The sequence below is a fragment of the Mya arenaria genome, chromosome 9 (genome assembly GCF_026914265.1).
Source record: "Mya arenaria isolate MELC-2E11 chromosome 9, ASM2691426v1".
NCBI classification, from domain to species: Eukaryota; Metazoa; Mollusca; class Bivalvia; order Myida; family Myidae; genus Mya; species Mya arenaria.
Window position 1 is genome coordinate 12,184,113 of NC_069130.1, and position 23,912 is coordinate 12,208,024.

At 40.0% G+C, this 23,912-nt stretch overlaps 1 protein-coding gene across 2 annotated transcripts in view; it reads right to left on the reverse strand.

Annotated features, from left to right (window-relative positions):
* The window catches only part of LOC128246812 (solute carrier family 12 member 9-like), a 39,073-nt gene that overhangs the window by 4,575 nt on the left and 10,586 nt on the right, over positions 1 to 23,912 (reverse strand). Inside the window, exons 2-11 of one of the 2 annotated variants that reach the window (XM_052965265.1) lie at positions 21,395 to 21,529; positions 19,496 to 19,630; positions 18,167 to 18,199; positions 7,419 to 7,570; positions 5,921 to 6,080; positions 4,899 to 5,039; positions 3,093 to 3,204; positions 2,522 to 2,679; positions 1,971 to 2,053; positions 770 to 894 (exon numbers count right to left, since the gene is read on the reverse strand). In XM_052965265.1, coding sequence (XP_052821225.1) covers positions 770 to 894; positions 1,971 to 2,053; positions 2,522 to 2,679; positions 3,093 to 3,204; positions 4,899 to 5,039; positions 5,921 to 6,080; positions 7,419 to 7,570; positions 18,167 to 18,199; positions 19,496 to 19,630; positions 21,395 to 21,529 — 1,234 coding nt within the window. The remainder of the gene's footprint in view (positions 1 to 769; positions 895 to 1,970; positions 2,054 to 2,521; positions 2,680 to 3,092; positions 3,205 to 4,898; positions 5,040 to 5,920; positions 6,081 to 7,418; positions 7,571 to 18,166; positions 18,200 to 19,495; positions 19,631 to 21,394; positions 21,530 to 23,912) is intronic. The other variant, XM_052965266.1, reaches the window with a different exon arrangement.

Sequence of the window (23,912 nt, forward strand, 5' to 3'; positions counted from 1 at the left end):
TGTTTGGAAACTAACAAGAAGGGAAGTATGCCAGGAAAAATACTTTGGCCTGAATATGACAAATAATTGTGGAAAATTTTATTGGTGCGTAACCTTCAATGAAGTCTAATGGTGTTACCTAAAGAGTGTTGTGTTTGGAACATAACAAAAAGGGAAGTATGCCAGGAAAAATACTTTGGCCTGAATATGACAAATAATTGTGGAAAATTTTATTGGTGTGTAACCTTCAATAAAATTTAGTAGTGTGTAACAAAGTTAGTGTTTTTCATGTTCTTGTTCTTGGAATGAAGTGATAAATGATAATTTTAACTAATCATATAAACATTCCTTTATATTGATAAACCCTAGATTATATCGTTTTTATTTATATACCATAGGAAATCATGAGATCCCAACATATTTGTCATACTGCTAAACAAACATTGCATGTTCAATTGTGACATTCAATTGTGACGTAAGTTTGGTTTGATGTGATAATCATGTCAACAATACCAGATAGCTTTTATTGTTTTATACTGATTTGACTGGTTGTTCTTTACGGTTATTTTGTAATCTCTCATAAAAGGCTGCACTTTCTGGATACTAAAATCACCAGCATGTCCAGCATGTGGACAACAATCTGTAAAAGTTGTGACAAACATTTGATGTGAAATATATTCGTGCTTTTTCTTATTTAGAATGACTGGTGCTTCAAGAGTATTATGAACGTAAGTTTTAAGGGAAATATGTACAGATGGATCTTATCCAATTAAACTCATTTCCACCTAACCTGAAGTTTGGTGCCGAGGCGAGATCCAGGGCCGCACACGCGAGATTGGTCGAGGCGTACGAGAGCAGGAAGAACACTGTGGTTGGCGGGGCTATTGCGTTCAAGGAACCAACCAATAATACCAGCTGAAGTATAAATTTTATCGCATTATTTAACAAGAGAACAGCAAGTGAACAATATCAGCTGAAATATGAATGATAATATATTTGAGAATATACTGGTTACTCTCAACATTTCTGTTTTAATGGCTCTAAATAAAACAAGTAATTCAAGTAGTTACTGCATCTACTGGTATTACATACATGTCATTGAAACCACAAAGTGGAACATGCCAGTTATGTATACTTCATACATGTCATAGTTCTATAGACCTTCCAAGGGGATTGTGCTCCAAAAACCAGGGGGCCATTTTAATAAAGATCTTATCTGTAAATTGAAATTATTTTAGTACCATAGTTTGATTATTTTGCTTCAAATTTGAGTGAAATGAGCTTTAACCATCATTAGAAATGAAATAAGATGGGAGGAAAAAATAAGAACAATATGATGTATTGCCATTTGTGTCGTTTATACCGATTTAAGGTAATTGAAATTACGACTAAAATTCTTCATTGAAACGGCCCCCAGGAGATTTTGACATCAGCCCTGGGGCCAGGGGCCATATTCAATAACCAACTTAGATTGAACTTAAGTTTAAGATTATAATTTAAGTATTTTGATTGACTTGTATATTTAGCTGACCAATAGGCTGAACGGAATTACTGATAAATGTCAAGGATAAGGATAAGATAAATATTAAATACTGGCCCAGGGGGGCTTGCTCATTGATTTAATGTACAGTCGAACCCCATTTGCTTTAACTCCCAGGGACAGGCGAAAATAAGTCGAGCCAACAAGTTTCGACTGTAGTTTATACACACAATAAATCTAAAATCTAATTAAGTTTCAGAGTATGTAGGGCATTACCATTAACATGATGCATAAATTCTACCCTGTGATAAAATTTGCATAAATTATTAACTATTTCATTATTCATTTAAAATTCCACAGGATGTTCATCCCCCGATGGGAGACTGTGGGATGGATCAACTATCTGAGGGATTGCCCCCCACGCCGGAGGATATGCCATGTATGATACCTTCAAGCTCAAATAACTGTGTTCTCAAATAAAACTAACACTTTATCCAACATACATACTAACCTGAACAAGGAACCAAGAAATCAGCACAGCCCCATATGGGTTACCTCCTCTGGTAGTTTTTGTGGCTGGGTTTAACACAATTCCTGGAAATAGAAAAGGTCATAAATTGGTACCGTTTTTCGCATTTGTGCTTGAAATGAATTAAACCACCCACGTGACAGTCCTTCGTGTCCCCATTGAGCAATGATAATCTTATTTGGCCAAAATAAGGTTCCTTTGGACCGCTAAGAATCCATATAATTGATAAATGCATTCTTTTTCAGAATTAAATATCATCAAAACCCTTCTCTACAAACAGCTGGTCATAAGGCAGGGCCTCTAATATTCTTGAGGCCCCAAAAAAGGTTGTGTTTTACTGCCAAGAATTCAATTTGATAATTAGCTCCTTTTTAAAATAAGATCCCATCAAAACCCTTCTCACCAAACAAACAGTCATAGAGTAGGGCCTCCAATATTCTTGAGGCCCCAATAAGGTTCCTTTAGACCGCCAAGAACCCAATTTGATAGTTAAGCTCTTTTTAAAAGTTAAATATCACCGAAGCCATTCTCACCAAACAGCCGATCATTAGCCAGGGCCTCCAATATCCTTGAGGCCCCGATGAGGTTCCCTAGAGCTGCAGAGAGGGTTGTGGCAAATATTCCAATCAAGACAAAGCCACTCCACCAGTTGATATCCTGGAGAAACAGGTAGTTGTTGATCAAAAGGTCCCTGCAATAGAGAAATAATAGTATAGTATAAGTACACTGTTAGACTTGTTGAGGATGGACTAATGTAAATTGCTCAAATTGTTATTAATATTTGAAATGTTTCACAAACAGATCAGGTTGTAAATTTAAGACATAGCGAACATTAAATTAGTGATGTTTATAAAATGGCGCTCCAATTTAACCAACACCAAAAAATCACAAAAAGGACCAAACAAAATAAAATCAATCAACAGTACTTAACATGGCTTTGACTGTCATAAAATAAACAAGCAAGGCTAGTGAATTTTTTGAAAAAAAAAAGGTCAAAGCAAAAAAGACATACGAGTCTCACAAAGAGACACAGAATGCAAAAAGACACAGCCTTCTTGAATTAAATATGGTTATCAATAATTGTATATATTGGACTGTACATACCTGGAACAGGAGCCTCCGACAAGAATGACGAGTATAAAGTAGGTACAGAACGTGAAACATATGGCTGCCAGCGTTCCCTTCGGGATAGACTTGCTAGGGTCCTTCAGCTCACCTGAATTGAATTAATTTTCTATACACAATGAAAGCTCCTAGTTGGACGCCGACACACTGCCCTTGCTCTGAGCTAGCGCAGCCGGTAATCATTTTGCCTTTGTTTTGCTTCCTAAGTAGGGATTGCGGGTTCAAATCCCATTGAGGGTTTTTATGAGTTTGTTAACAAGAGCTGTTAACAGCGTGCTCGACTATATGCCTCTTTGTCTTAGAAATGAATACAATAACACAGTAATATGTGAAAAAAGTAAACAAGAAACACTGCAATGCGACGAAACCACGCCTTCAATGATTGACAGAAGAACTTCAGCGTTCGTTGTGAAGGCAAGCAGTAAAGCCTCCTTATTCTTTGAAAATTCGAGCTAAAAATGTTGTCCAGTTCTATGCAGATGAAAAGGCATTGCGAGGTTTATGTATAAATGAAAACAGTTCTTTGAGTTGGATTGTGGCTAAAGCTGATAGCTTTTAGTATCATCCTTGAGTCTGTTTGATGTGCAGAGTTGTTTGATATGCATGCTGTGCTAAGCTTATTCGCAAACAGTATTAAATACATATTATGTATTATAAGTCTGTTGTTCAAAATAGGGATGACTGACCACAGCTGCTGTTTGTTGAATGTTAAATGGTATGTGACATAAGCTCAACTTTGAATGCCCTCAGGGATCTATTATTACAGGTAATAGCTCATAATTATTTTATATCGCATGCCATCCCATATGGCAACAGATGGCATACATTTACAGCGAATATCATGGTATCACTATTTATTACCGTCCTGGAACTTGAAATTGAACACAAATTCTACCAATGCGCTTATAAAGATGTTTGAACCATCAAACATTTTGATTAAGGTTTTTGACCCACCAACCATTGTGGTATTTAACCCATCTACAAATGTGTTAAAGGTGTTTGACCCATCTACCATTGTGTTTAAGGTATTTGACCATTCTACTATTGTGTTTAAGGTATTTGACCATTCTACCATCGTACTTAACGTATTTGACCCACCTACCATTGTGCTTAAGGTATTTGACCCATCTACCATTGTGCTTAAGGTATTTGACCCATCTACCATTGTGCTTAAGGTATTTGATCCATCTACCATTGTGCTTAAGGTATTTGACCCACCTACCATTGTGCTTAAGGTATTTGACCCACCTACCATTGTGCTTAAGGTATTTGACCCATCTACCATTGTGCTTAAGGTATTTGACCCATCTACCATTGTGCTTAAGATATTTGACCCACCTACCATTGTGTTTAAGTCATTTTATCATTCCATTGGCCATATTGTTTTATTTTACTTGGTGACCCCATATAATGTAGGTATCATTTCAATGGTGAATTGCTTGCTGATTTTTTATATTAAAATAATTGGCCAACACCACGTCATAGACAAGTTATTGCGGCTTTAATTTTTGGTATTTACTTTAAGCGAAATCAAGCATATAATAACCAATTTTGCAATAGTTCAAGGTCAAGAAAGCTTGCTATATCATTTTCAGTACAATTTTTACATATTTATTCTCTAAGTTTTTTCTCTTTGTTTGTTTTCATCAATCGATAATTGCAAACTTTTGGAGCAAATGACCCACTTTTGACAATACTAAATTACCATTTAAATCCTACTTAAAACAAGCCCCTACCTGACATATTGGCCCCTACCTGGCCCCTACCTGATATAATGGCCCCTACCTGACATATTGGCCCCGTTCATGATTCCAGTGACACTGCTAAACAGGATAGCAAAGACTGTTTCAAAGTTCATCACTTTTCCCGTGCTGTAATCCACTTGGAAAGACTCGATGTCCACTCCGGAGGCGTTCGTGTAACGCACTGGAAAAGAAGTATTCATACATTGAATTTACACGGACAGTATAATATGGATAGGAACAAATGCACAACTTGCAAAAACAATAAGCCTGTTGTTTTAAATAGATTGCAAATACAAACATTGCCAATATAATAGGCCTGTTGTTTTAAATAGATTGCAAATACACACATTGCCAATACAACAGGCCTGTTGTTTTTAATAGATTGCAAATACACACATTGCCATTACAATAGGCCTGTTGTTTTTAATAGATTGCAAATACACACCTTAGCAATATAATAGGCCTGTTGTTTTAAATAGATTGCAAATACACACATTGCAAATACAATAGGCTTGTTGTTTTTAATAGATTAAAAATACACACCTTAGCAATACAACAGGCCTGTTGTTTTTAATAGATTGCAAATACACACATTGCAAATACAATAGGCCTGTTGTTTTTAATAGATTGCAAATACACACATTGCCAATACAATAGCACTTTTTACTTAAATATTTAAGCAACATGATTGTGTGCCAAGTTTGATGTAAATACCTCAAACATGTTGCAAATTTCAGGACAATAATTTTAGTATAAGGACCTTTATGACATGTTCACCAATACTAAGACAATTTCATCTATTACTTTTTAAATTATGTTTATGTTTTAATGCAGCATACATTGTAATTGTCAACAGCACTCATAATAAGTTGATGTCAGTTGTCAGTAAATCATATGAGTATTATGTATTTAATATATAACTTCATAATTCCACAATTTACAGACAGAAATAAATGGAAAAATAAATTACTGGCAATTTCTGCAATTGTATTTTCTGAAGAAGACAGTAAAAGTTTAATGCTTAGAAGTCTGTGTGTTTGTTTTAATTGATACACAACTCACAGAATGCGTTTTGGTGGAATGTTTTCGCCCTGAGTCCCGTGTAAGCAAACGTTAAGTTGGAAGAATTAAAGCGTGTGTTCTCCTTCGGAATTCCTATCTGCTCTTCTTTGTTTTCCGCAAACACACTGATGAACACAGACAGGGTGCACACTATCGTGATCTGAAATACAAAAGTGGAGACCAAAGTTCATTTGTGTTACGGTGGTTTTCAGTCAATCATGGGGCATGATTAGACTATCATTTAAGACAAACTTATGGCTGTTAACAATAATATCCATAATGTCACTGGTAAATTTCAAGTGAATATCTAAAAACTTTTTTTTTTCTTTTTTGAAAAACAGATAAGGTTATAACAGGAGGGTGGTGGTGTTAGTAGTTTATACTCCGGGTCCCGGCATAAGCACATTGAAGGGTCCCAGAGTGACAGTTCAACCGCCGCACACCTATCCTGGGCGATTAACCAGTACTAGGTGCCTTCACTTCTGCAAGGAACTGACAACTTCTGTACATGCCAGGGTCAGTGGTGCAGTGCAAATGGTCGTAGAAAGAATTTCATAACCAATCACAACAGAAGTGACCTGGTCCGCCCGGGAATCGAACCCGGGTTGTCCAATTAACAGTCCAACCCTCTACCGACTGAGCTAACCGGGCGGACAACAGGAGGGTAACACTGAGATGGCATTAAATATGTCACTCGAGTTCTAAAGCTTAACATTAAAATGTGGCAAGCATCTAGAACAAACTTTGAGGAGAACCTTTTGACATAATGGTAAATTTGAAAAGGAATAAATGAAGTACGCTTACAATATAGGTCAATGTAAAAAAATCCTTTCATGCATTTTTATGTTAAACTCAGCTGACTTTGATCGAAACAAAAAAGCATATGATTTGTGTACAGTTAAAAAAATATTAGCCTTTATTTATTTATTCCTTCCAATAAATAGCTACGTGGCCACAAAACAGGTTTAACAGCACTTAAATATTAGGAATATTTTTTTTTTTCGGTACATGAATCATATTTATTATGATCATTACAGTCAAATGAGTTAAACGTAATAATGCATTCAATTAAAAAAATAAAATTTGCATCATCCTATATAATGCCTCAATGACCCAACGCCATTTGTCCAGGACTGGTCACATGGTGACCCCATATTTTTTCATATTGGGTCACTACATTTTTATCATACCAAAACGGCATATATTTTCCAATTCTGATGAATATTCCAATGAATAAATGAAAAATTTAAACATGTAAACAGGTTTCGACGTGATACTTATGTTACAGGGTTAGTTAGGTGACCTAATATGGGATATACAGGGGCTCAGAAAAACCATAACTGAGCTCGAGCTTTGTTTTCACCAGATATGGTTTCCTTTGCCCCTTATATTCCATATCGGGTACCTACTAACCCCGTTACCCATAATATTATGCCCGTTTTAAAAGATGGTGAAGTAGAAAGTTTAGGATAAAATTCAGGTAATATGAAATCTATACCAGGAGAATGACGGTGAGTGTTTTGGCAAACAGGGAACCTCCGACCATGCAGACCAGAAGACAAATAAGCAGCACAACTGAGGCGTAGAGGTACTTCCACCAAGCCCCGTCGGCATCCGTCGGCAAACCGGTTGTCGCCGACACATATGTACCTGGAGAAAGAAGTTGGTTAAACCATCAAGCATGACTAATTTCTGAAGTCAATGAAATATTTGTTGCAATGCAGGGAGTATTTGCAAATTGAATAAGCAATTCCCTAATAATAATATCTGTCATTTCTTTCCGTTCCAGATCGAAAAAGCAGTACAGAGGGCACCTGTGTTGCCAGGTACAAGGTGTGCCAGGGACACACATGATTGATATTTTTTCTAGCAAACCAGGTATCTACAATGTTGTTTTTTTTTTATGAAAAAATATGACATAGAAAAACGCATTTTTGTACTTTCACTAAAAAGTGTGATATTATTTACTTATTGTGTATTATAAAGTATCACCAGAAAGGTTAAATTTGAAAAGAAAAACTTCCCTGAACTGAAATTTGAGCCATTTGGATGTGCCACTTTTATGTTTACGCATTGCAGTGACTTCATATGCAACGTAAAACCTGTTTTTTGAAATGTTGGGTGTTTACTGTTCAAAATTAGACAGTATATAACATGATCTCGTCATCTTTACTACGGTAAATTGCAATGAGACCATGCTTTCTTTAATTAACTGATTGACAAGTTTATTTTTTGCAAACAGCCTTTATTTATAATGTAATTCCAAAGAATTGTGTTGATGCCTTCTGCTTTCAGATAAAATTCTAAATTTATGGCAGCGGTATTTGACAATAAAAAAAAGATTAATAACATGTGGTGGCTCTTTGTTGTTTTTGTATGACTATATTCATTAATTCTTATATTATGATGGACATTGCCTAATTAATAATTATATATCACTGTTTTAAAAATTATATTTATGAGATCACATTCAGGTCCCTCAGAGCATTAACTACATGATTTCATTATATACTATATATATATAATAGTTGTTGCTATATTAAATCACCATTAAATCAAAAGGGATCATAACTCTGTTAAAATTTGGTGGATTGTACCTAAAGTCAAATTAAAAGATATATTACTATGTTAAACATGAATTCGAAATTCAAATAAATCCATTCTACCATAAAAACAGTCACAAGATATCATTCGGCACAAAATTTTGGCAAATACTATGTTAAATAGTATTTTATTGTTTTACACATTTAAAGGAAACCGTATTTAAACCTATCGACCCTCTCATGAGTTACTGTCCTGACATCGTAGCAAATCTACATTGAAAAGGGGCAATAACTCTGTCAAAAATTGGTCAACAAGCCCTGTGACTCCTATATACCCCTCCCCCAAAGTGTATTTAGACAAGTATAATAAACAGGTTCTGGCAATTTGTTTCATTCAGAGATTACCCATAATAATAGAGCAACAAAATTATGCCTTTACAATGACATTTATAATGCTTAGATGAATGTAAATTTATGCGCTATATGTTAATGGGGGATGGGCCAAACATCCCATGGACAAAACCTCCCATGGACAAAACCTCCCATGGACAAAACATCCCATGTCTTTTTTGACTAGGTAGACAAAATCTCCCACATGAGTTTGACATGGTGGACAAAACATCCTATCCTGCATAATAGATCTCAAAATTTAAAGGTTTTTCACAAATATTTAAATCATTTCTAAATGTAAATAGTAGTTGTCTACATGTAACTGTTAATGGGTTTTGAGTGGCAAAAGGATCTGAGATGTTTTGTCCATCGTGTCAAAATGATTTGGTATGTTTTGTCCACCCTATCAAAATGATCTGGGGGGTTTTGTCCACCCTGTCAAAATGATCTGGGGGGGTTTGTCCACCCTGTCAAAATGATCTGGGATGTTTTGTCCACCCTGTCAAAATGATGTTGGCCGTTTTGTCAACCTAGTCTAAAATGGGGATGTTTTGTCCACAGCATGTTAAGTCCTCCATTCATGCTAATGATAGCAATATGTTAGTCTGTGATCTACATAGGAATACAAATATGTAAGTATCAAGTTAAGTGCTTATAATACCATACAGGAAACATTTTTCATACATAATTATAAAGCAATTATCATGGAGCAAATTGCCTTATACAAGAATTTATAATGCAACCATTTTATGCACCATACTCCTATGTCTCTGCCAATGGGATTGCTGGACAGATTCTGATCATTCCATTAAAAAGATTCTGATGAAAACATTTGAAACCAATTTGTTTTATTTATAAATCAGTAGCTCCTTTATTAAAAGAGGCTAGACACCAGATGGTTCCAAAATTGGCAAATATTATCATTTCCACAAAAGTCGCTTAGAATTGTCAATACGGGCTAGTATGAGGCCGATAATACATCATTTTACATTATTAAAAGATGTTTTCACTGTCTCATCTGAGGTTACCACTTTAAAATAGTGCATAATGGTTTCCCAGTTTTAAGTGTGTACATTTAGCATGCGAAAATAATGTGACAAGAACAGATACATATACCAAAACTATTTTTAAATTCACCGGGATTTACATGGTAGAAAAACGCAGGAAAAATACGCAAAAACTGCAAAAGACACATGTGTCGTAAGCGATGAGATACATTAGTAAATAAGACTCAATGCGTTGTACACAACAATATCAATTTATGCAAGTTTTTGACAATTTTCTTTTTTTCTTGCACTTGTTTCATCATGGTGTCCAGTCCCTTTAACATTTACTAAACAATTAAACTGGCAGTCCAACTCAGAGCTGATTAAATGGTTAAGAATATAAGAAATAAATCGTATGAAAAATTGAATGAACAAGACCTATTTCTTAGTGCATGGTTTCAAAAAGCCCTGCTTTATAAAAACCAGTATTATCAAACAATAAAGGTAAATTATTTGCTGTGGGGAATACCATTTATGAAACTTCCTGACACCTAGGAACAACATCTGAGCTTTCCTAGGTCACCATTATGCTCTTAAAAAGTGCTTAAATAAATGTTTCCTAATTAAATAGGTAGATATCTTTATTATCTTGCGAATATACACTTAAACAGATCAATATACATATCAGGTGTATTACTCTGATCTTTGTACAATCTGTGACATTAAACTGGCTGACTCATTAACAATGATACATACATGACTGTGTATAATTAACATGGCGTTTATAGTAAATCAATAACCTCCAGTGAGAGAATTTCTGTTTGCTTTCCCTGAGAAATTCAATAAGTAATGCAGAGATTCAACTTTTACCTTTTATAAGGCATTGAAACCAATGTTTTTAGCTTATATTAACAATTGTTACATCTAGTAAAACTACAGGGACACGCCCATCAAGCCACTGTGGACAAGCTCATCAAGCCACTGTGGACAAGCTCATCAAACCACTGTGGACAAGCCCATCAAGCCACTGTGGACAAGCCCATCAAGCCACTGTGGACAAGCCCATCAAGCCACTGTGGACAAGCCCATCAAGCCACTGTGGACAAGCCCATCAAGCCACTGTGGACAAGCCCATCAAGCCACTGTGGACAAGCCCATCAAGCCACTGTGGACAAGCTCATCAAGCCACTGTGGACAAGCTCATCAAGCCACTGTGGACAAGCCCATCAAGCCACTGTGGACAAGCCCATCAAGCCACTGTGGACAAGCCCATCAAGCCACTGTGGACAAGCCCATCAAGCCACTGTGGACAACCCCATCAAGCCACTGTGGACAACCCCATCAAGCCACTGTGGACAACCCCATCAAGCCACTGTGGACAAGCCCATCAAGCCACTGTGGACAAGCCCATCAAGCCACTGTGGACAAGCCCATCAAGCCACTGTGGACAAGCCCATCAAGCCACTGTGGACAACCCCATCAAGCCACTGTGGACAAGCCCATCAAGTCACTGTGGACAAGCCCATCAAGCCACTGTGGACAAGCCCATCAAGCCACTGTGGACAACCCCATCAAGTCACTGTGGACAAGCCCATCAAGCCACTGTGGACAAGCCCATTAAGCCACCGTGGACAAGCCCATCAAGCCACCGTGGACAAGCCCATTAAGCCACTGTGGACAAGCTCATCAAACCACCGTGGACAAGCCCATCAAGCCACTGTGGACAACCCCATCAAGTCACTGTGGACAACCCCATCAAGCCACTATGGACAAGCCCATCAAGCCACTGTGGACAAGCCCATTAAGCCACTGTGGACAAGCTCATCAAGCCACTGTGGACAAGCTCATCAAGCCACTGTGGACAAGCCCATCAAGCCACCGTGGACAAGCCCATCAAGCCACCGTGGACAAGCCCATCAAGTCACTGTGGACAAGCCCATCAAGCCACTGTGGACAAGCCCATCAAGCCACTGTGGACAACCCCATCAAGCCACTGTGGACAAGCCCATCAAGTCACTGTGGACAAGCCCATCAAGCCACTGTGGACAAGCCCATCAAGCCACTGTGGACAACCCCATCAAGCCACTGTGGATAAGGCCCATCGAGCCACCGTGGACAAGCCCATCAAGCCACTGTGGACAACCCCATCAAGCCACCGTGGACAATCCCATCAAGCCACTGTGGACAAGCCCATCAAGCCACTGTGGACAAGCCCATCAAGCCACTGTGGACAAGCCCATCAAGCCACTGTGGACAAGCCCATCAAGCTACTGTGGACAACCCCATCAAGCCACTGTGGACAACCCCATCAAGCCACTGTGGACAACCCCATCAAGCCACTGTGGACAACCCCATCAAGCCACTGTGGACAACCCCATCAAGCCACTGTGGACAAGCCCATCAAGTCACTGTGGACAAGCCCATCAAGCCACTATGGACAAGCCCATTAAGCCACTGTGGAAAAGCCCATCAAGCCACTGTGGACAAGCCCATCGAGCCACTGTGGACAACCCCATCAAGCCACTGTGGACAAGCCCATCGAGCCACTGTGGACAACCCCATCAAGCCACTGTGAATAAGGCCCATCGAGCCACTGTGGAAAAGCCCATCAAGCCACTGTGGACAAGCCCATCAAGCCACTGTGGACAATCCCATCAAGCCACTGTGGACAAGCCCATCAAGCCACTGTGGACAACCCCATCAAGCCACTGTGGACAAGCCCATCAAGCCACTGTGGACAACCCCATCAAGCCACTGTGGACAAGCCCATCAAGCCACTGTGGACAACCCCATCAAGCCACTGTGGACAACCCCATCAAGCCACTGTGGACAACCCCATCAAGCCACTGTGGACAAGCCCATCAAGCCACTGTGGACAAGCCCATCAAGCCACTGTGGACAAGCCCATCAAGTCACTGTGGAAAAGCCCATCAAGCCACTGTGGACAAGCCCATTAAGCCACTGTGGACAAGCCCATCAAGCCACTGTGGACAAGCCCATCAAGCCACTGTGGACAAGCTCATCAAGCCACTGTGGACAAGCCCATCAAGCCACTGTGGACAACCCCATCAAGTCACTGTGGACAAGCCTATCAAACCACTGTGGACAAGCCCATCAAGCCACTGTGGACAAGCCCATCAAGCCACTGTGGAAAAGCCCATCAAGCCACTGTGGACAAGCTCATCAAGCCACCGTGGACAAGCCCATCAAGCCACCGTGGACAAGCCCATCAAGCCACTGTGGACAAGCCCATCAAGCCACCGTGGACAACCCCATCAAGCCACTGTGGACAACCCCATCAAGCCACTGTGGACAAGCCCATCAAGCCACTGTGGACAAGCCCATCAAGCCACTGTGGACTGTGGACAAGCCCATCAAGCCACTGTGGACAAGCTCATCAAGCCACTGTGGACAAGCCCATCAAGCCACCGTGGACAAGCCCATCAAGCCACTGTGGACAAGCCCATCAAGCCACTGTGGACAAGCCCATCAAGCCACTGTGGACAAGCCCATCAAGCCACTGTGGACAACCCCATCAAGCCACTGTGGACAAGCCCATCAAGCCACTGTGGACAACCTCATCAAGCCACTGTGGACAAGCCCATCAAGCCAATGTGGACAACCCCATCAAGCCACTGTGGACAACCCCATCAAGCCACTGTGGACAAGCCCATCAAGCCACTGTGGACAACCCCATCAAGCCACTGTGGACAAGCCCATCAAGCCACTGTGGACAAGCCCATCAAGTCACTGTGGACAAGCCCATCAAGCCACTGTGGACAAGCCCATCAAGTCACTGTGGATAAGCCCATCAAGCCACTGTGGACAAGCCCATCAAGCCACTGTGGACAAGCCCATCAAGTCACTGTGGACAAGCCCATCAAGTCACTGTGGACAAGCCCATCAAGCCACTGTGGACAAGCCCATCAAGTCACTGTGGACAAGCCCATCAAGCCACTGTGGACAAGCCCATCAAGCCACTGTGGACAACCCCATCAAGCCACTGTGGACAACCCCATCAAGTCACTGTGGACAAGCCCATCAAGTCACTGTGGACAAGCCCTAAGCCACTGTGGACAACCCCATCAAGCCACTGTGGACACGCCCATCAAGTCACTGTGGACAACCCCATCAAGCCACTGTGGACAAGCCCATACAGCCACTGTGGACAAGCTCATCAAGCCACTGTGGCAAGCCCATCAAGCCACTGTGGACAACCCCATCAAGTCACTGTGGACAAGCCCATCAAGCCACTGTGGACAAGCCCATTAAGCCACTGTGGACAAGCCCATTAAGCCACTGTGGACAAGCCCATCAAGCCACTGTGGACAAGCCCATCAAGTCACTGTGGACAACCCCATCAAGCCACTGTGGACAAGCCCATTAAGCCACTGTGGACAAGCCCATCAAGCCACTGTGGACAAGCCCATTAAGGCACTGTGGACAACCCCATCAAGCAACTGTGGACAACCCCATCAAGCCACTGTGGATACGCCCATCAAGTCACTGTGGACAACCCCATCAAGCCACTGTGGACAAGCCCATCAAGCCATTGTGGACAAGCCCATCAAGCCACTGTGGACAACCCCATCAAGTCACTGTGGACAAGCCCATCAAGCCACTGTGGACAAGCTCATTAAGCCACTGTGGACAAGCCCATCAAGCCACTGTGGACAAGCCCATCAAGCCACTGTGGACAACCCCATCAAGCCACTGTGGACAACCCCATCAAGCCACTGTGGACAACCCCATCAAGCCACTGTGGACAAGCCCATCAAGCCACTGTGGACAAGCCCTAAGCCACTGTGGACAACCCCATCAAGCCACTGTGGACAACCCCATCAAGCCACTGTGGACACGCCCATCAAGTCACTGTGGACAACCCCATCAAGCCACTGTGGACAAGCCCATTAAGCCACAGTGGACAAGCCCATCAAGCCACTGTGGACAAGCCCATCAAGCCACTGTGGACAACCCCATCAAGTCACTGTGGACAAGCCCATCAAGCCACTGTGGACAAGCTCATTAAGCCACTGTGGACAAGCCCATTAAGCCACTGTGGACAAGCCCATCAAGCCACTGTGGACACGCCCATCAAGTCACTGTGGACAACCCCATTAAGCCACTGTGGACAACCCCATCAAGGCACTGTGGACAAGCCCATCAAGCCATTGTGGACAACCCCATTAAGGCACTGTGGACAAGCCCATCAAGCCACTGTGGACAAGCCCATCAAGCCACTGTGGACAAGCCCATCAAGCCACTGTGGACAAGCCCATCAAGCCACTGTGGACAACCCCATCAAGCCACTGTGGACAAGCCCATCAAGCCACTGTGGACAAGCCCATTAAGCCACTGTGGACAAGCCCTAAGCCACTGTGGACAACCCCATCAAGCCACTGTGGACAACCCCATCAAGCCACTGTGGACAAGCCCATCAAGCCACTGTGGACAAGCCCAAAGCCACTGTGGACAACCCCATCAAGCCACTGTGGACAACCCCATCAAGCCACTGTGGACAACCCCATCAAGCCACTGTGGACAACCAATCAAGCCACTGTGGACAAGCCCATTAAGCCACTGTGGACAAGCCCATTAAGCCACTGTGGACAACCCCATCAAGCCACTGTGGACAACCCCATCAAGCCACTGTGGACAAGCCCATCAAGCCACTGTGGACAACCCCATCAAGCCACTGTGGACAACCCCATCAAGCCACTGTGGACAACCCCATCAAGTCACTGTGGACAAGCCCATCAAGCCCCTGTGGACAAGCCCATCAAGCCACTGTGGACAAGCCCATCAAGCCACTGTGGACAACCCCATCAAGGCACCGTGGACAAGCCCATCAAGCCACTGTGGACAAGCCCATCAAGCCACTGTGGACAACCCCATCAAGCCACTGTGGACAAGCCCATCAAGCCACTGTGGACAAGCCCATCAAGCCACCGTGGACAAGCCCATCAAGCCACTGTGGACAAGCCCATCAAGCCACTGTGGACAAGCCCATCAAGCCACTGTGGACAAGCCCATCAAGCCACTGTGGACAAGCCCATCAAGCCACCGTGGACAAGCCCATCAAGCCACCGTGGACAAGCCCATCAAGCCACTGTGGACAAGCCCATCAAGCCACTGTGGACAAGCCCATCAAGCCACTGTGGACAACCCCATCAAGCCACTGTGGACAACCCCATCAAGCCACTGTGGACAAGCCCATCAAGCCACTGTGGACAAGCCCATCAAGCCACTGTGGACAAGCCCATCAAGCCACTGTGGACAACCCCATCAAGCCACTGTGGACAAGCCCATCAAGCCACTGTGGACAAGCCCATCAAGCCACTGTGGACAAGCCCATCAAGCCACTGTGGACAACCCCATCAAGCCATCAAGCCACTGTGGACAAGCCCATCAAGCCACTGTGGACAAGCCCATCAAGTCACTATGGACAAGCCCATCAAGCCACTGTGGACAACCCCATCAAGCCACTGTGGACAACCCCATCAAGCCACTGTGGACAAGCCCATTAAGCCACTGTGGACAAGCCCATCAAGCCACTGTGGACAAGCCCAACAAGTCACTGTGGACAAGCCCATCAAGCCACTGTGGACAAGCCCATTAAGCCACTGTGGACAAGCCCATCAAGCCACTGTGGACAAGCCCATCAAGCCACTGTGGACAAGCCCATCGAGCCACTGTGGACAAGCCCATCAAGCCACTGTGGACAAGCCCATCAAGCCACTGTGGACAAGCCCATTAAGTCACTGTGGACAAGCCCATCAAGCCACTGTGGACAAGCCCATCAAGCCACTGTGGACAACCCCATCAAGCCACTGTGGACAAGCCCATCAAGCCACTGTGTGCAATTCGGCACCTCCCAAAAAGTATATTTTTTTACCCTGCCCAAGTAAAAAAAAAATCTCATTTGTTTATTTTTTTTTTATTTTTTTTACAGGAGAATTGACTTCTTAACATTAAGCAATTCTAGCAATAATAGTGTCATTCATGAATATTAATATACATTTAGTGCCATTCGGTCATGAATATTAATATACATTTAGTGCCATTCATAAATATTAATATGCATTTAATGCCATTCATGAATATTAATACACTTATTAATACGGGGATTTTAAAAGCAGTTCGTCCCGGCAGGGCGGGGATTTTACCCAGGCTTGGCTGGACAGAAAGTCAAAGTCCCCATATTCCACGGACCTTGGGGGGCTGTGGTTACAATTGACTGGTGCATAAAGAAGACTTAATATGTGAGACAAAACATACAAACATCACAGACATCATTATACACGATATAACACACAAAACCTACCAAAAAGAGGTTGCGAAACACTACTTGAACAATAAGATACTTGGAAATGCTTAGCTAACTTTATGTGTAGAAGTCCTGTTAAACCTTTTGGGTTAGTTGACTTGACAAATGACATTTCCATAATTTGCTTTCTGCATGCTTTTGTTCAAACCAGAAAATATTCCAAGATGATGTTATGTACACAGCAAGATCACTGTGGAGTGAATGCCAGCACTCTTCTGTGTTGGTGTGTTTTTTTGTTTAAAAGGGACATAACTCAACAATGAAAGCCCGAGTTACAGGTCTTGCCAAGCATATGCCCAAATTGTCAATGGCAACATGCGTACCAAGTTTCATTGAAATATCTTGAATGTCTTTTTATTTATGTCCATTTCTTAAGCTTTTCCAAGCCAAAGATGTCAAGAACAATGACACAAATGATATGACAATACCTTAACTTTACCAGCTTATGCCTTAAAAAAATTGTGTTTTTTAGGTTACCCGACCCTACCTAAAAAAAAGCCGCTGACCTAGTATTTTTTCATGAAAAAACGTCATTAGTTTTTGACAGAGAATAAAGCTCCATAACAACAGCAATATACAGGGTTCCCTCAGGGTTCTAAAAAGTTGTTTTCCTTTTTCTGCCGGGGGTTAAGGGAACTGTGAAAGACCCCCTTATGGGTCCAGGGCAGCGCCCTTGTGGAGGTTCAGAGGGGCCGAAAACCTATTAGTTTTGTGGATCTTACACTTAACAATTTTTTAGGCCTAATCCAAATGATATATTTATAAGCGCGGGTACAAGAAACGTACCACAACCTCTTAACTGGAACTGTTAGCCACATGATATTTCATGGTAATTATATAAGCATTGCCTATTACCAATTGAATTACTGAAGACAATAAAGATTCCACTAATATAAATTGTTAAATATAAAGGCATGAATGCAGGATTCTCAAAATGTTGAGAACAGAGATACAAAAGAGGTTAGTTCAGATTCCAATAACCAATAAAAACACAGTTTACCATTAACACTAGGTATCAAGTCATGGACTGATTCTGAAAATTTAAACATCATGATTTTTTTAAAGATATTTGCCATAAATGGCCACTGCTTTACAAAACAAAGACTGCCACAGAACAATTGCCATGTAAAAAAGGGTATAACATGACAATTATTAAAGCAAGACTTATTGGTCTGTGTGTATAACCATGTGGGTATTGACTCTGGCAATGTATACCAAGCTGCATTCAAATATTTTAAACAATTTAATAGTAACAGCCCATGTTAAAGTTTTTGAATGACGGCTTCACTGACACCGTAAAAATCCCAAGGCTATCATAACAACTTCATTTTTTCTTCAAAAATATATATGAGCTTTAAAAGAACTTTTGAAAATGGAATTTATCCTAGCCAAGCAATACCCTGTAATATTGTTGGCATGTTTACACTGATTTTTACATTGAAACATTTTTCGTTTTGGACCGAATGGCAGCAATTATAAATTTGATCAACCCCTTGATCCATTGTGACCACGTTTGTTCAATGAATTTATGTTACCTGTTAACTAATTGTTTTTGACAATATACTGGTCTCTTCTGTTTGTCTGACCCATATTTAAAAAAAATGTTTACCCAGTAAAACCTTTGTCCCAAAAAAAGTTGTTTATGACAGGCTTAGTTTTCTTAACATTATCATGGTAAATAATAAAACCAGCCTGCTTAACACAAATCAACTGTTTCCATTTTATTTTCCTTACTTGTCCACTGATTTATGACCATAGGGGTAATACAAACTAAATCTCACTTCCTTGGACAACTCGTCATTTTAAAAAAGTTTTTAAAGTTGAACACAATAATTGACAATAACAGTATACCGCAGGGTATAGTGAAAAATAGATAAAAAACATAACGTCTGCAGTAAGGAAAAATCGCGGTGATTACCAAAATCTGCAAAAAATGCATGGTTGGTAGTGTAGTTAAACACTTGCAAAATCAAGCCATCTATTAGCCATCTATTATAAGTATCAGTTTGTATGACCTTAATTTCACCTCATTACCAGAGGCTAAATATCTTGACACAAAACATTCAAAACCGTATCAGGGGCCATATTAAATAGCAACTCAGATTTAACTTATATTTAAGAGTAGAATCTGAGTGTTTGATTGGACTGTAAAAATAGCTGGCCAATACACTGAATGGAATCATTGAGCCATGTCTAAGGATAAGGATAAGAGTTTATTGAATATAGTCCAAGGGGCACACATGCTTAGCCAAATTCTACTTTCCCTATCCAAGTTCCCTTATTTGTCCACTAATTTATGACCACAGGTGTACCACATAGTTATTCTCACCTCCTTGTGAAAAGTTTTCCATGATCGCCTCGGTAAAACCTGTCACGTACAGCGCACACGCCAGTACATTCGCCACATAGAACAGGAAACCAATACTGCCTCCAAACTCAGGGCCCAGCGCACGACTTATCATGTCTGGATGGGGTTAAGGAATTGCATAAATCTGATTTATTATAACAATAGAATCAACATTTAAGGCATTCCAAAAATATATTGTAGCTTAAAAATGATAAAATGTATAGGTACACATGGACCACAACAAGCGCAAACAAGTCTTATCGTAATTATGACAAAAGCAAAATATATGACATCATCGTAAATTTCTTCACACTCAACATTGTGTGACTAAAAAAAGAATGGCAGCACACATGAACCACAAGATTTTAAGTTCTTATCATAATATGACAATAGCAAGAAATATGAGGTCATGGTGGAAAAAATGGTGGCATTCATGATGTTGTACTATTTTTAATGTTGTGAGTACTTTCCAGGTATTTTATTTTTCGTTGTTGTGTAAAACATGTTTAATATAGTCTGCCAATAACTAATACAGTATTTAGAATAAGCCCAAGTCGGCATCAGCCCTGCACTTGTAAAAAGCTTTTCGGGTTTGCTCAAATTCTGTTTTTTATACAGCAGGGCTTTTTGAAACCAAGCACTAATATAGGAAATAGAGCTTGTTCATTCAATTGTACATTCAATTTTTTTCTCTTATATTTTTATTTAACAATTATTTCAAAGACTGCTGATAACTCAAAAAAATATAGCTAAAAAATACTACAAGATCCATTTTTGCTTGATGCAGATCATATTTTGCTGTTTTGCAACAATGATGCTACAAAATAATGACCATCATGTGAACATGAATAATATAATAATAGCGGTAATTTACAGCGAGGCCTCTATATACTAGTGAGAAAAATGAATTCATACTGGCCTACTTATGGGACAATATTCAAATTATCATGGGAAACGAACTGGTTACTCAGAACATAGGTTTTTAGCCAGGTTTTAAAAAGGGGGCAGCTATTGCAGAAAGCAGGCTGGGTGCTAAAGGGGAAAAGATCACATTATATCAGGGTGTAGAGTAAATATATAATTAATTTGTCAACAAATGTAAGAAATGTTAAATTGAAGTAATTTAGATTTCAACTGCCAAATATATTAAGTTTGTATGTATTTTTAATCATATAACAACTTTTTAAGACAAAACAAAGGCCCTATTTGATTATGTATTAAAAGTATTCAATCTTAAGACGGCAAAAGGGTGCACAGGCTGATGATAGGCAGACTCATGTTATCAAAAAAGGTCAGGGTGCAACAACCCTCCTATAACTCGTAAGCTAATTCCCTTCTGAATACCAACTACTCAGTTAAATAGAATATTGACCAGTGATTTGGGGGGGGGATTTTTCCTTTCCCAAATAGAAAAAAATTGGGAGAGAAAAAAATCATGCCCAAATACCTTATACAATTGCAAGTACATGTATACATGTACTCAGACATTTTATGCATACACATTACTGTATTAAAGCTGGACTTGTAGATATCATTTGTTGTTGTTTTCCATATATGCATAACTTATCTACTCATTCACAGAAAGTAATTGTATTTGTATGGTGCAGTCAAAACCCATTTGCTTGATATGCCAGAAATGCTTACATAGAGTACAACAAAATTGGTCCTTTGAGACAACAAGGAAATCGTGTCAAGCATATCGAGCCAGCGGGGTTTTCGACTGTATTGGAAAAATATTAAGATTTGGGGGAAAAATGAACACAGTTTTTGCAAGGGGAAATAACCTTTAGAAGACAGTAAAACATTTCTTTTTAAAGAATATGGTATGTCATACTTTTTTCCAATGCTAAAAAGTACGCCATTTTTCTTGACAAAGGATACAATAGGCTCCACCCCCTTCCACCGCTCCATTGGTTGAAATGGCACAGATGCTGAACACTGTCAGTAACAGGATCAAGTAGGCCAATAGCATCTGGACAATGGTGATCAGAATGCCCGCCTGGCCAATCACGAGTCCTGAAATAGATTGAGATCGGTCAAAATATTATTTATTAATTATTGTATTTATAAACGTTGTAATTAATTACTTTTTTGTGGCAGATGCATGGTCTAGTGGTTACACACTCGGGACTTTCAATCTAGGGGTTGCAGGTTTGAATCCTCTACGTACCACTTAAAAAACATTAATCGTTCTGGGAGGGACGTAAAATGGGGGTCCCATTTGACAGTAATATACACTGTGCACGTTAAAGAAAACCTAAAATGATGAACAATCTTATCTGAGCACTTGCCAAATGGGCAAGGCCAAAGAGCAAGAATAAATAAGCTTACACACTATCACCATGACTTCTTTTGGCTACAAATTCAATGAATATGGTCAACAGCATCCAATTGTAATGAAAACCTTTATAAACTTGTCACAAGTGTCACAGTATCTCCTTGCTTGTTTGCATATCTAATACAAATACAAATACAAATACAAATACAAATAAATACAAATACAAATACAAATAAATACAAATACAAATAAATACAAATACAAATAAATACAAATAAATATAAATACAAATAAATACAAATACAAATAAATACAAATACAAATAAATACAAATACAAATAAATACAAATACAAAGCATTTATATAGCGCAAAAATGTATAAAATATTCGGTTGCGCTGTACAATATCAGAACAAAACATTGCATACATACATAAACAAAATTAGCAATGATATTAAAGAAATATTATATGCGATATGATTTTAAAAGTACTTCGTATAGTCACTCTTGAGTTTAGTGTCTTTGATATAGTCATTTACACAACATTCTAATTGTTAAACCGCCCAAACAAGTACATGTAAGTCTTTAGTTTTGACTTAAACTGCTTTTCATTAGCAATGTCCTTCAAATAATTTGGTAATGAGTTCCACCACTGAGGTCCAACAACTGCTAGAGATCTAATTAATTACATTAGTTGAAAAAAATAAGCTTGTTTGGATAAATAGTTCCCAATGTATATATTTTGGCTAACTTTGACTGAATAAAAAAATCCAACAAGCATTATACATGTATAAACAATTGGCTTTGAAGAATAAAATTAGCCAATAGCAATTTGACAATGGTTAGGAGAATTCCTGCTAGCAAAATTGGCTATTTGCTTGTCCTGAAATTAATGGAAAGCAGCTTAGTGTTTTAATGTAATATTACAAAAAAAATTAACGTATTGCAAATTAAATAAACACTGTCAGAAGTTATGAAGATGAAGTAGGCCAATACAGTCATGCAGCTGTGACTGACCTGACCACTTAAGTGCTTAAACCATTTGAGCGAGTGGTCAATTGGGGTCAAAATGAGTGAAGTACCCAGTGCAGCAAACTGTCAATACAAACAACAAATAAATCAACAATCATCAGCAACAAATTTAACCTTTAATTTATTCCGAAAAAAAAAATCAATTAAGGGTGCTGGGTCCTTGGTTAGAAGAAAATAAAGTTTGGCAAATTTTCAGGACCTGAAATGGATGTAGGGTAGTTAGTGCTAACAAATAATGAGTAATTGTAAATGCACAGCACACTCGACTCTAGTGATTGGAGTTTTAAACAAAAAGCGTGAAGCGTGACATATGTCTATTTTAATCTCAAGGTCTGATCAAGTCATGAGTAACTGTTTTGTACCAATGTGTCAAGTTCGCTGTGCAATTTATGTAGCATGTTGTGCTCCAGCTAGGCCTAAATAGCAGGGAGAGCACCCTGCTGCCCTTTTTCAGCACCCTGCTGCCTTTTTACTATGCCCTGTTGTGCCCTTTTGTTTGACAGTGCTCCAGCTAGGCCTTAATAGCAGGGAGAGAACCCTGTTGCCCTTTTCCAGTACCCTGCTGCCTTTTTACTGAACCCCACTGTGCCCTTTTGTTTGACAGTGCTCCAGCTAGGCCTTAAAATAGCAGGGGACAGCACCCTGTTACTCTTTTCCAGTACCCTGCTGCCTTTTTACTGTACCCTACTGTGCCTTTTTGTTTGACAGAGCCCTCTTCTATGATTGTGAACTATTTTTGATATTAATTTGACATTTGATATAAGTATAAACGTAATAAATATACATAACTTTGATACTTAAGTTAAGATTGCAGCTAAGGTAATCAAAACAAACTCTTAGTATTGAATGTAGGTAAATACATACATAATATGAATTGAAAATTGACCCTTGCAAAGTGCCCCATTAGGACTCATTATAATGAGCATCAAAAGTGCCCTATCTGATCGAGCACCTTGCCCTTTTCAAACCCTGGCTTGAGCACTGTAGCATGGTATGATGCGTATATATTGCAATTTATTGGACACTGTAAAAGGTTGTAAAAAGACACATCAAAATTTATTTTGCATATGGAGATCAAGCTGATAGCACT